The following is a 13,241-nucleotide window of genomic DNA, read 5'->3' on the forward strand; positions in this document are numbered from 1 at the left end:
AGTGACTGCTGTCATCCAGAAACCTCTGGAATCTGCAATGTGTCTCTGCAATCAGGGTGTCAAAAGAGTCCTGTAAGTCCATTGTAAACGTTCAGTCTTCTTAGTGGAGTGAAGGGCACCTCTGATGGAGGATCGACATTCAGTTTTTTTCTCTCTTAATCCATGTATTTGCTATTTTCATGTGAAGAATGGGTATACATTTTATGCTTGGGCCATTTCTGTCAAACCAGAAAGTAACAGGCACACATTCAGTTTCATTTCAGTTCCTGTTTAATTCCATCCTGATAGCACAATTTCAACTTTTCTTGAGGTACTGCAAGTGAGGTGCCTTAAAAGAAGGGGGATAGCTATTACACATAATATTCAGCACTCATCTGTACCTGTGGTTTTATTCAGCTCTCTCAGATTTTTAGTGATGCTCCTCATTTTGGAGTGGCATGACGGAGAAGTAGAGTAATTCAGTCACCGTTTCCCAGCTGGATGTTTTCCAACAGCTGCAAAGAACTGTTGTCTTCCTATCCCAGTTGATGGCGTGCTTTGTTGGTGCTGTTGTCTTCATATATATATATTTTTTTTTACAACAAACAAAAACATATATTTAAGAATATTTTTTCACTTTTTTTCAAGCCACAAAATATAGCCATATAACCAACCACATAAGGCATCTGCACTCTATTTGAAGAACATACAGCTCAAGCTCAGAGTGCTGTCCTGAGATCAAGGGTTCAATGACACACACTGTGTTCTTTTGGTGTTGCGGGAGGCTGCTGAGCTCCCTGCAGCCCATCTCAATATTAACAATAATGCTTGGTGAGCCCCTGTCCCTTCTAGTGGCACTTGGATCAGAAAATATATTTTAAAAGCTCTTGCAGGCATTATAGGTTGGCCCTTGCCTGGAGCAGTGAATAGTAAATGATTATTTATTTTTCTAGGTTAATTTTCCTGAGGCCGAAGGGTGAGCCCCAAGCCCCAGGGGGGGTCCCTGATAGTCAGCACCTATGCAGAGAGCAGGAGGGAGTCGGCCATTATTTGACAGCCATTATTGTACACTGTGTGCAGCTGTACTCACCCAGAGCAGTCACACATTCTCATTTAATGTTCGGGGTAATCCACCCTCGCGCCCCTGCTGGCTTGCCGTCGAGCACCAACAATAGGTGCCATAGACACATACTAAGTGCCGTTGATAGCTAGCCATTATTTTACACTAGTTGCCCCAGTATGCACCCAGGCCACCCACACCTTTTTTTAATGTTGGGGGTCATGCACCTGTGGCTCCTGCCGGCTCTTTAGCTAACACTCATTCTGGGTGCTGGCGGGAGCTGGCTCTGTTCCTTTGCTCCCGCCTGGGTGGGAGCAACTTTTTTATCTGCTCTAGCTGGGCGGAAACAAAGCTGTATATCCTACCAGGAGAATGCAGACAGGGAATTGATTTGAATTCTTTACCCACACTCTGCTGAGCAGGAAAGAAGAAAGTGTTCTGGGGCATGGGGTCCCTAGTGGGGAAACTAGATTGCAAGGGCTCCTCAGGGTCGCTGGATGGCACTGGGTCCCCACGGCCACTGGATGGCATGGGGAAGGAAGCTGCAAGAGCCATACCTATCAAAATATAAATTGGCCCCAGGGAATAGGGTCCCTGGAACCTTCCAGCAGGCCGGCGTGGGGGAGTCTTCAATCCCCATAGAATTTCCTTCAGTCCCAATAGATGGGGTCCTCGGAATCACTGAAATGCCTGGGGAGGAGGGTGGCATATGCTCTGCTCATCAAATTTAACAACTGGTCTGACCCCTCAGGTCCTGGTTCACCCAGGAGGGTGTTTATTGAAAAAGGACTGTATCGCTGTTTAATTTTCGAATGGGAAAGTGCATTTAGAAAACCATTGAGCCACGTATCTCATGCTGACTGTGGTTGCAGTTCACAGCAGTTGCCGTGCCCCTGCACAGTGATTCAGACTGCTGTTCGTCCAAACATGAGCACACCACTCTTTCTGGAAGCTGCTGTTAACACTGCCTGCACATTCTTCCATTTCTAATGGTGATAATCCAGTTTTCAACACTTTCTCTAAATCTTTCTAATGCTTAAAAGCCAGTAGTGGCTTCTGGTGACATCTCATTGTGCTAAACCAGGGCCAAGACACAATTTTTTAGGCCGACTGCAATGGAGCCCTGCTTGGATTCATTGAGCGGGACGCCTCGATCAAACTTTACCTTTGGACCTAGAATCTTTTCTGGAGGATTTTCTCCCAATGTCATGCTGTCACCTCCAGCAAGCCAATTTCAGTGTTGTCTAATTGCTTTTCCGCGAGCCCCGGTCAAATCCTGGAAGTCTGGCCTTCTGGATCTCTCAGCGGAGCCTACCTCAAATTCGGGCTGGGTCGCGGTTGGAGGTAGTTGACGTGGCTCTCGATGTCGGATCAGTCCACTTATGGAACTTTTTCCATAAGGTGTTCCAAACTTCACCAAACTTCTGGAACTTCTTCTTGAAGTTCCCCTGGAGGGTTCAAAGTGTCCAAAACACAAATCCAAGGGTCCACAAGCTCTGAGATGGTCTTTGGAGGTTTGAACTACAATTCCCAAAATGCACTTAGTCAAATCCTTAAAAGTCCACTGGGCAAATTGCAGGCTGAGGACTTCCTGATGGAGATGGTGCCGAGAAGCTCTGTTAACCCATTGCTTTCAGGAGTCCACTCCTTAATCCTTTTTAGAAGCAAGGCAAAGTCCTCAGGGCTATAGTTCCTAGTGTCAGCAGGAGCAGCCCTTCAGAGAGCAGTGCTTTGGGGTGCAGACCAGGGTTCCACCAGGGCAGTCCTTCTTCACCTTGTAGTTGCGGGCAGCAGATTTGAGTTACTATGCAGCTCTCACATATTCGTTCAGTGGTCAGGGGGGTGAGCAGGGGTGCATCCCAAATACATGGTGCTTCCCAAAAGCATGACAGCTTCCTCCAAAGTGTGGCACATTCTTGTCCCACAAAGCACTGCACTTTTAAAACCCAAGATGGTGGATTCCTCTCCAGAGGAGTACGACCTGGCTAAACTAACCTTCTGGTGTGGCATTCTTTTCTCTCCTATTCTCTTTGAAGCCCAGTTTGATTTATCCAGTCTCATTTATGGTCTGTGCTCTGCAACTGCAGAGCTCCCTCCCTTCCACCAGATAACCTCTGCTGTATGCAGGCCACTAATCACCTCATCAAATCAGCCTGGCTAAGCCTGTTAAGGCTGACCAATCAAGGGGTGCTGCTAATAGACTGAATTTTAACTCACAGAAAAGAAAGTCCTGTATAACTTATTTTCTGTAATAGTTATGTTAAGTTCAACAGTAGTGAATTGTTGGATTTATCATTAATAATCTTTTGAGTCATTGAAAGACATTTCTAGCTCCTTCCTAGCAATATTTATATTTGAATAATTTAATATTCCAGTGTTAGCCTACGATGCTAGGTATCTGCAATGGGGAAAAGCGAAATGGTAATTTTTTCCCTCACCAGGGCATATAAAACATTTTTTATATTGTTCTTGCTTATAGTTGCATGGGACCCCACTCCTGGGCCATGTAGGGGATATCTTAGGGTGACCTATATGTAAAAAATAAGATAGATTATCGCTTTGGAAATACCTTTAATTCGAATTTGCATATATTTTACTTTCAAAGACAGTCTGCAATGCAGGGCTGCCTTTAAAAGTGACAGCAGGGCACATTCATGTGCAGGAAACCTACTGGTCCACTAAATCTCCCTGCCCTACGATATACTAAGAACCTATAGGTAGTTTGAATCCCCCTTGCATTATTATATACTGGGGGCTTACAAGTGTCTGTCATATACCTTTTTAATCAGCGCACTGCCCCTGGGTCTTGTTACACTCAGAGTCAGTTACCACCAGTACCAGTCAGAAAAAATTGGGATGAACTGGACTAAATGGATGACTTCCTCACAGTTGGAATTGGCCTGATTATATTTGAAAGCAGCCCTTCTCCATTGTGATGAAGGTGCCATTTAGATATAGGTCTCGAGCTATGGAACATACCCCATCGTACCACTGTGTTAGGTCCATCACAAATTGTAAATGCCGAAAACAGGGTAGCCACTGAAGGGGTAACAGTCTAGAGTATGGGGCCCTCCGAGGCACTAGAGTGACTGTCTGTTTCAAAACTTCTGCGATCAGGCAAACGATAAACGGGCAGTCAGCTGGCAGATTCAAGACTCTCATCAGGCACCCAGAAAGGTGCCCCCATCACACCTTTCCCCTAGCACAGCTTTCTCACCATTTGGGCCCCTGAGCACCACTGCGAAGTGTACTGCAGTAATCCAGCGAAAAAATATATTTGCAGGTCCGACAGACACAGGTTCTGAGCTTCACGTCCAGCTTTAGCACCTCTAACTTCACCCTATTCTGCATGCCGGCCCACACCAGGGGTATCAGAAGGCTATTCAGCTTGGCAAAGGTAGCTCAGGGTTTTCGGCAGAGGGAACTTTACAGTACATAGAGACAGCGCTGGAGCAAGACCATCATGCTCAACGCCACTCTACCCATGATGGAAAATGGAAGGTGATTCCAGCAACTGATTGAGGACTCAAGTTGAGTGATGCCTTATTTAGATTGTAATTGGCTTCGGCAGAGTGAGCCAGCTGTATATCCAGGTAGTGAAAGCGATTGCAATCCCAGCTGAACCCTGTTGCTGGGAGGGCAGCTGTGTCCACCCCAATCAGGCCCACCAGCGGGAAAAGTACTGACTTCTGGTGGTTAACGCTTAGGCCAGAGACCTCTCCAAACATAGCCATTATCTCCAATAATGTCGTCATTGCTCTTTCTGAGTGACTGACGTATGTTAATGCATGGTCCACATAGAGGGAGTCAAGATATATGCTTCCCATCCCTATGATGCCCCACTGGAACATGTTGCATTATAACCTTATCGCCAGGGGCTCCATTACTAAGGTGAGGAGGAGTGGGGACAAGGGACATCCCTGCCTTCTATCTTGTTGTAAGGATAAACATTCAGAGACCACGTTTCCATTGCGGTCTCATGCCACATGTTTTGTTTAGAGCACCCAAATCCACAAAAGGAGCACTAGGCCTAGGCCTCCCAAAGGTAGTCCCAGCTGAGCGTGTCAAAAACGTTTTCAATATGTAATGCCACTGCTGCGACGCTCAGGGCTGAGCCAGCCACAGAGTGGAGCACGTGTCAGCCTCCGCAGATTTATTTGTGTTCCCCTAAAGGGCATAAAGGCACACACTGGTCACTGAAGAACAGATGGGTTACCACTTGACGCAAGTGCATTTCTAGGGTCTTAGCCAGGATTTTATTGTCGACCCCGACATGGACAGGGGCAGGTAAAAATTGGGGTCCATCAGATCATTACCAAACTTTGGGAGCATGACGATCTGGGCTTCCTGCATAGAATGTGGTAGGGAACCATGATATCTGGATTCCTGGTAGGGCTCCAGCAAGCACAGCAGTAGGTATTCTTTGAACTTCTAGTAGTATTTCACAGGGAGCCCGTCTGGGTCTGGTGCCCCACAGCACGCCATGTCACTGATAGCTACCTACAATTCTTCCACCTGAAGGTTTTTTTCGGGACGTCGTCCTTGCGCTTCCATGAGGCATGGGGAGAAGTCATCTAGGAATCTCTCCGTTACTTCCGGGGTATTCCGTAGATCCTCACTGTAAACAGTCACCAGGTGGTACCTTAAAAGCGACTTCATGCCGGCCTGAGTACTAACCACCATTCAGTCCAGGAATTGCAGTGAGAGTATGAGTGGGGGGGAGGGCATTCCCTCTTCAATAGTCAAGCCAGTAGTCTCCCCGACTTATCACCTTTCTGGTGCAGTAGCTGCTGGTATTCGTGTCTGGGCAGGCAATCCAGACTGTCCCAGATATCTCCAACCCGTTACTTCACTGTCAGCAAGGACTCCCATTGCTCCCCAACCATGGGCACTGCATGTTGGTCTGTCAGGACCCCTACCGCGTCAGCCAGTTCCCGTTCAAGGCAATATCTTGTAGTGCTAACCCTGGACAAGCATTCTCCATGAGTCACCAACCTCAGAGTGCCCCACTCTAGCCCGCTCCGAGCAGTGGACAAGTTAATATCGAAGTATCTGTCAGTTACTTTGCAGATTTTCTCTTGAGAGTATCACCCAGAGATGTCAGGGGGGACTCGCGGCTTGGTGCCACCCATTCCATAAGTAACAGAGCATGGTCTGGAATGAATCGACCAAGGATTTAGATCTGCAATGTGGCAGTCCCCATGTTACCAGACACCAAGAATCTGTCAAGGTGACTATAGGTCTCATGTGTGGGGACAAAGCATGTGTATTCTCATGCTATAGGGTGGGTCACAATGCAAACATCTATGGAGGGCAGGTGTTCCATCACTGCCCGCAGGGCACCTTTCATGTGTGGTTTAGTACGCGTCCATGGTGGGTATCGGTCAAAGTGGCCATCGAGCACAAAGTTGAAGTCTCCTGCCCATAACAGAGGTACACCATCGTATGGGACCAATTCTCTTTCCAGCTCCATGTAGACACCACAATCATCTAAATTTGGAGCATAAACATTTAGCAAGCAAACTTCCACCCCATCGAGTTAGCTGTGCACAAAGAGGTCCCTCCCCCTCAATGTTGCTCTGAAGCCACAAACCCAGAAGGGAACCCCTGGCCACCTTCCCGGGTATAGCTGGAACATGTGTACAGTTGTCCCCTCCATTTCTTGTGGATCTTGCAGACTTCATTCTCCATTACTTTCTCCTGCAACATCCCTTTATGAACACCATTCCTGCAACAATATTTCTGTACCCTGTATCTTTTCACATAAGAGTTGAGGCCACATACATTCCATGTTACAAATTTAAAGTATCCTGCCTTGCCATTGCCACCCCCACCACCACACCATTGCCGCCGCCAAATGTCATATAAGCCACGAACAAGGCTCCCCCACCCACTGAGTAAAAATAGAAAATCAACAATGAGTGCCTGCACAATTATTGCAGCTCCCATAAAACCAAATCCAGTAACAAATCAACCACCAGTCTACTTCAACTCCCGCACTAGAAATGGGGGAGGAAGGAAACGGAAAGAGGGTAGTAAAACTGAGGAAAAGAGGAACAAACACATATATAAATCAGTCAGAAGACACCACAAGCTACACTTACTGAAGACACTCAACTCCCCACTCAACCTGCCAAATAGGAGGCACTTAGGGGGATGTGCAGATATGTGCCCGGTGCCAGCCGCATCTGATGACACACCACCATGCATGGCCGCTAACACGCGCCCCCAATATTTTCTCACACAGAGGTGAGGCGACTTCAGTGCAGCTCCAAATACAGCACCTATCACAGCACTGAAACCATACACTCACGTCAACCGTCAGTGCTATCATGAGGTTGGTGGTCGGGCCCGAGGGTCTCACCTAGCTCATGGTTGCAACCAGTAACCCGTTACCAATACAATGAAGAGGGCCCTAAGCGTGGGCTGCTTGTCCTAGGCCATGGTTCCTGACCTACAGCACCAGGCTGCCTTACGATCGCCATTGCAGCAGTCCACACAAAAATCTCTGCCGTCGGCCGAGATGCCTCAGGGATTCCCTGCTGCAAGAGTTTCCTCCATTATATCAGCTTCACTCTCTTCTCAGTTGGAGGCAATCACTGCTTCCATGAGTGTTCTCACCTCCTCACGCTCCGATGTTCAGAGTGCTATTGTTATGGGCCACCACGTGTTGGAAAGCAGAGGAAGCTAACCCTCTTCGGCTTCTCTGCAGTCATGCATCATGGGCCACCGTGGCCTGGTCTTGCGTGGTGTGTGGGGCCAGGGCCAGGTTCTGTCCTTCTCTGCGAAATGCCAGCCAGTCCCAGGCGGCCTCTTGGGTAGTGAAGAAATGCCTACGGTCCGCATGGAACACATTCAGCTTGGCCGGATAGAGGAGAATAAAACAGAGGCCCATTGCCCTCAGTTTTTGTTTCCCTGCCCTGAAAGACATCCGCATTTGCTGCACCAGTCGGGTATAGCCAGAGAAGATATGGATTACATGATTCTCAAAGGTAGGAACACCGCCCGACTGGACATCCCGGAGAATTGCATCCCTATTTCTGCACTTGAGGATCTTTACAATGATAGGGGGCGGTGGGACCTTCATTTGTAGCGTTGGGGCATGGTGAGGTCTTTCAGTTACGAACAAGGAGGATAGGGCAGCAGTTGGGAAGGTGTCCTTAATCCAGCATTCAAGGAAGAATTCAGGCATGTGTCCCTCCGCCCCCTCCTAAACCCAATAAAGCGAAGGTTGCAGCACCTTGAGCAGCACTACACATCCTCAGCTCTGCGCACCATGGCCGCTATTTTGGCAGCAAGAACTGTCAGAGCCGTTTTCAAGGCAGTAACCTCTCCTTGCAGTTCGGACACATGTTGCTCTGTGGCTAAAGAGTGCTTTGCGACCGCGTGGAGGTCAGCTCTCAGGAGCCCAATGTCTAGCAAGAAGGTGTCTATCTAGGCTTGTACCGCTTTCCTTGATGCCTCTGTAGCTGCCATTATCTGTGTGCCTGTGGGGCCCTGCTGCTCTTGCTGGTCCCCTGGTGGCCCAGCGCAGGGAGGGGTTGCCCCTCGTAGTAATTCCTGGTGCTGTGAACTGATCCATCCTGGTCTGTTGCACTCCTCCACTGGGCCTGTCCTCCCCCATGATGCTGATTTGCCAGGAGGAGGGAGAGAGAGGGGTGGGGTCACGTAGAGGTGTGGCACTCTGTACTCATGGAGGTGCTGGTATCATTTTTAGGGTGTCAGGGTCCCAAGGTTTTTCTTTATGTGGTTTTGATTTATTTTCTGTGTTACTTTCAAAGTGTAACACCCTCATTGACAGAAAAAGGAAGCAGAATATAAGCCACAAGGATTGAATATTAGGGTGTTATACTTTGAAAGTAACACAGGATATCAAAAGCACATAAAGAAAAATTGTGCCATTAAACAGTGAATAACGTTTAAAATTATTAACTGTTGATGTATACAAGACTGATTTGTTAAGTTTATCCTGTTAGACATTGTGTTTTAGGCAGAATGAAGAGGTTCAAATGAGTATGCAAGTATGTAAGATGGTACGTTTGTTGAGAATGTTGGGTGTATAGTATTTTACTTTCTATTTTTGGAGTACTGTATAATATTGATCTATGTGGAAGTAGGTACGTAAGTAGGTTTATTAATGCATAGATAATTAAAGCCATTATATATTGCATATACACAAAAAGAAACTATTAAAATATTCCCATGCTTACGCAGTAAAACCACTGTAACGTTATAATTAATAAAAGTTAAACGATGGAAGTGCTTTTAAAATTGACCTCTTTAACAAAAGAGGCAACTCTAAAGTTAAACACAGTGACTCAGTGTGTTAATGGCCTAAACCTGAACGTTTGGGAAACCATGCCGGTGCGTGTTTAGACTAAAGGGATAACAACTTATCATAGCATGCACATGTGGGGGGCACATAGGTTTACTATGCTGGAATTGGTAAGATTAAGCCGAAACATCGACACAAAATTGTACTTTCATACTAGTCATAATTATTCAGTGCAAAGTCAGAAGGCTATCCATGCGTAAGAAACCCCGAAATAAGCCCACTGGTGAGGAACTAAATGGGGAAGACCCTCCTAATTCTCTACTGATTGGGTAAGCAACTCTTTAACATGCAATAACAATTTAGTGTCTCCAGCCGCTAGCTGTATCTTATGCCCATTTAAGAGTGCCATCACAGCTGTGCAACAAGATCTAATTTGTAGCGCATTCAATGAGGGACATAGCAATTTCTTTCTCATGGGCGTAATCGCCAGGCAAATACTGAAGAAATGTAGAACACTTTCAGTAAACAAACCACAAAGGCTGTTGATGTATGAGACACTGTGTTTCAGAATATTTGCCATTAAATATTTTTTATTGTTTATTGTTAATAAAGACATAAATCTTGAGACTATTCTGTCTAAGCCATACATTTTATATGAATTGATAAATGAATGAGTAGGGTTGCCGGGTTTCTTTCTACAATGTTTATATTTTCCCCTGTCCTAGTAACCTTAATATGTAGCAGGGGTCTCTTTTTTCGGCAATTAGTTCCAGTTCATGGGTGCATAAATGAAAAATGCCTGCTGTGGTTTTTTTTTTGCACTTCTTAGTCTGCAGTTTGACGGTGTCCTGGCTGCAGATGTGCTGAGAACCACCATAAATGGTAAGCTTATCTGCAAGCTAAGTGGCAATGCTTTTTCTGATGGCTTTGTAAGTGATGTGGCTGGTTTTAAAGATGGTGTGGGCCAACAAGCAGAGCCAATAGAGTGTCATCAGGGTGGAGGTGATGTGATCATATTTCTTCAGTCTCCGGATGTGGAGAACAATGCAACGTGTAGGATGCATCAGAAGGGTGCCAGGGTCCGGTCCATTCCCCCCAGTATGAAGTATCTTGACCTTTGGAAAGAAATGATGCTAGAGGCCCTCTATGCTTCATTTATATATGTATATACTGTTATGTTAAATGCAGCTGAATAATAATAAACAAATCAAAGTATTTATCCATCCACAGATGTAAAATCTGGAGCCTTGCGAGATTATCAGATTAGAGGATTGAACTGGATGATCTCCTTATATGAAAATGGCATCAATGGAATTCTTGCAGATGAAATGGTAAGTAGCATGCTTACGATCTATCCAAGGCATACCCTAAATATTCAGTACTTACTGTAATCTATTTTACAATATAAATTAGAATGCATCCTTTTTTTCTCAAATTAATGTGCTGCTTCACAATACAGCATTGGAAACATGGATTTGAGACCTGCAGGTTGGTTATCTAGACCTTCTGCATCAGTTCCATCATCAGATGCTATTTCAGGTACACTGCCAACTTATTGTGACATACAACTGTCCTTTTATAAGTGTTGGAAATGGAGTCTCTAGTTGGCAGTGGTTTGCATCTTGTTCACGTAGGGACCCTCACTCTAGTCAAGGTAAGGGAGTCACACAGCTAAAATAATCCCTGATCACCCCCTTGGTAGCGTGGCTCAAGCAGTCAGCCTTACCTCAGAGGCAATGTGTAAAGTATTTGTACACACACACACATGCACAAACACACACACAATAACCCAGTGAGAACACCACAAAAAAATAGCCAATATTTATCTGAGTAAAACAAACCAAAAAAACAAAAATCTAACCTACGCAAGCAAAGATGCAAATTTTTAAAGACTGAGGGCCAGATGTAGTATTTTCCGATTTAGCGATTTGGAAATTGCGAGTTGGTGCGACTCGCAATTTCCAAATCGCAAAATCGGATGCAGTACGGTGTCTCAGACACCGACTGCGAGTCGCTATGGGGTCGCAAAGACCCACCTCATTAATATTAATGAGGTGGGTTGCATTTTGCGACCCCATAGCGAGTCCCTGCACTCACAGCGATGGTGGCCTGCTGAAGTCAGCAGACCTCCATGTCTGTGACTGCTTTTTTAAATAAAGCAGTTTTTTGTTTTTTTTTTAAATTTTGCAGCCCGTTTTCCTTAAAGTTGCAAAATAAAAAAAATAACGAAACCATTTGGTTTCGGTTTTTCAGAGCAGGCAGTGGTCCATTGGACCACTGCCTGCTCTGAAAAACCTTTTTTGGCAACATTCACAATGGGGAAGGGGTCCCATGGGGACCCCTTCCCTTTTGCGAATGGGTTACCACCAGTGTGACACTGGTGGTAACTGCGAATTGCTTTGCGACCGCATTCGCGGTCACAAAGCAATTGAGAATAGCGATGCGAGTCGCATTCACAATTTGCGAGTCGGTACCGACTCGCAAATTGTGAATGAGCATCGCAAACGGCATTTTGCATGGCGCAAACTGCGATTTTCGCAGTTTGCACCATGCAAAATGTTTGCTACATATGTCCCTAAATCTCAGTAAAGCACTTAGAAACACAGTAGCTCCAGCTGGGGCTATCACAACATCTTGACGGAATCATTCTCAACAGTCTGACGCCACTCGTGAGGGAGTGTGGGCCAGTCACGGAGTCGCATGGACCCCAGGCACAGTACCTTTGAAAGCGATGAGGAAACACAGAAGTTGCACGAAGTTGGGGAGGTGAGGCTTCACTGGAGCTGGTGCAGCATTGGTTACTTACTGCTACTCGGGAGGTGAGTTGTCTGTTCCTTACTATTAGGCAGAGGGGGTGAGGCGTCGGTTCCTTACGATCGGGTGGATTTGACAAATGCAGTAGGTCAAGATACGAGGCGGCAACTTCGTGGTGTCGTGATCACACCATGGGGCCACATGGGCTACAGCTGAGTCGGGTGACCCGAACATCAGGGACACAGCACTCAGGACTCATGCTGTGACGGGACTCTGGAGGTGCAGAAACGCCTTCGGGTCTGCAGCGTTGGTTGCAGTCGTTGCACTCAGCAGGGCCCACAGCTCGGGTGCAGGCAGTGGGGAAGAGTAGGACAGCAGCACTGGTTCCAAAATCGCTCAGGGGTTGATGTACTTGGTTTCTTCTTTTTACATCAGATCTCACTTCCAAGGGCTCAGGACCTGGATTTGGCACCACTTGGTGAGTTAGGACTCTCAGCATGAGAGACAAGGTGCTGGCAGACGAAGTCTTTGATGTCCCTGAGACTTCAAGCAGGAGGCAAGCTCAGTCCAAGCCCTTGGGGAACTTTTGGAAGCAGGATGTAGAAAGCAAAGTCCAGTCCCTTCATTCCCAGGACAGAAGCAGCAAGCAGCAGGCCAGCAGCGCAACACAATAGGCAGAGTGGCAGTTCCTCCTACAGCATCCAGCTCCTCTTCCTGGGAGAATGTCCTCAGTCGAGAAGGATTCTTAAGTTGTGGTTGCAGCGGTCCTATACTCTAGTCATTTCTGCCTTTGAATTAGGCAAACTTCAAAGGCAGGTCTTTGTAGCGCACAAGACCCTGCCTTTCCTGTCCTGGCCGCAGACACACTCCAGGGGGTAGGAGACTGCTTTGTGCAACGACAGTCACAGCCCTATTCAGATGCAAGTGTCAGCTCCTTCCACCACTCTAGCCCAGGAATACCCATCAGGATATGCAGGGCACATCTTAGCTCCCTTTATATGACTGTCTATACTGAATTCACAAACAGCCCAACTATCATCCTGACTCAGGCGTGTATTCCACAGCAAGGCAGAGGCACAGAATGGTTAAGGAAGAAAATGCCCATTTTCTAAAAGTGGCATTTTCAATCTTACAATTTAAAAACCAACTTCACCAAAAGATTTATTTTTTAAT

General features: G+C 46.5%; 1 protein-coding gene across 2 annotated transcripts in view; it reads left to right on the forward strand.

The window, feature by feature from the left end:
* Positions 1-13,241, forward strand: part of LOC138262082 (probable global transcription activator SNF2L1) — a 1,420,807-nt gene that overhangs the window by 223,618 nt on the left and 1,183,948 nt on the right. For both annotated transcript variants that reach the window (XM_069211817.1, XM_069211826.1), the window contains exon 5: positions 10,545-10,645. In XM_069211817.1, coding sequence (XP_069067918.1) covers positions 10,545-10,645 — 101 coding nt within the window. The remainder of the gene's footprint in view (positions 1-10,544; positions 10,646-13,241) is intronic.

Source organism: Pleurodeles waltl, chromosome 2_1 (genome assembly GCF_031143425.1).
Source record: "Pleurodeles waltl isolate 20211129_DDA chromosome 2_1, aPleWal1.hap1.20221129, whole genome shotgun sequence".
NCBI lineage: Eukaryota > Metazoa > Chordata > Amphibia > Caudata > Salamandridae > Pleurodeles > Pleurodeles waltl.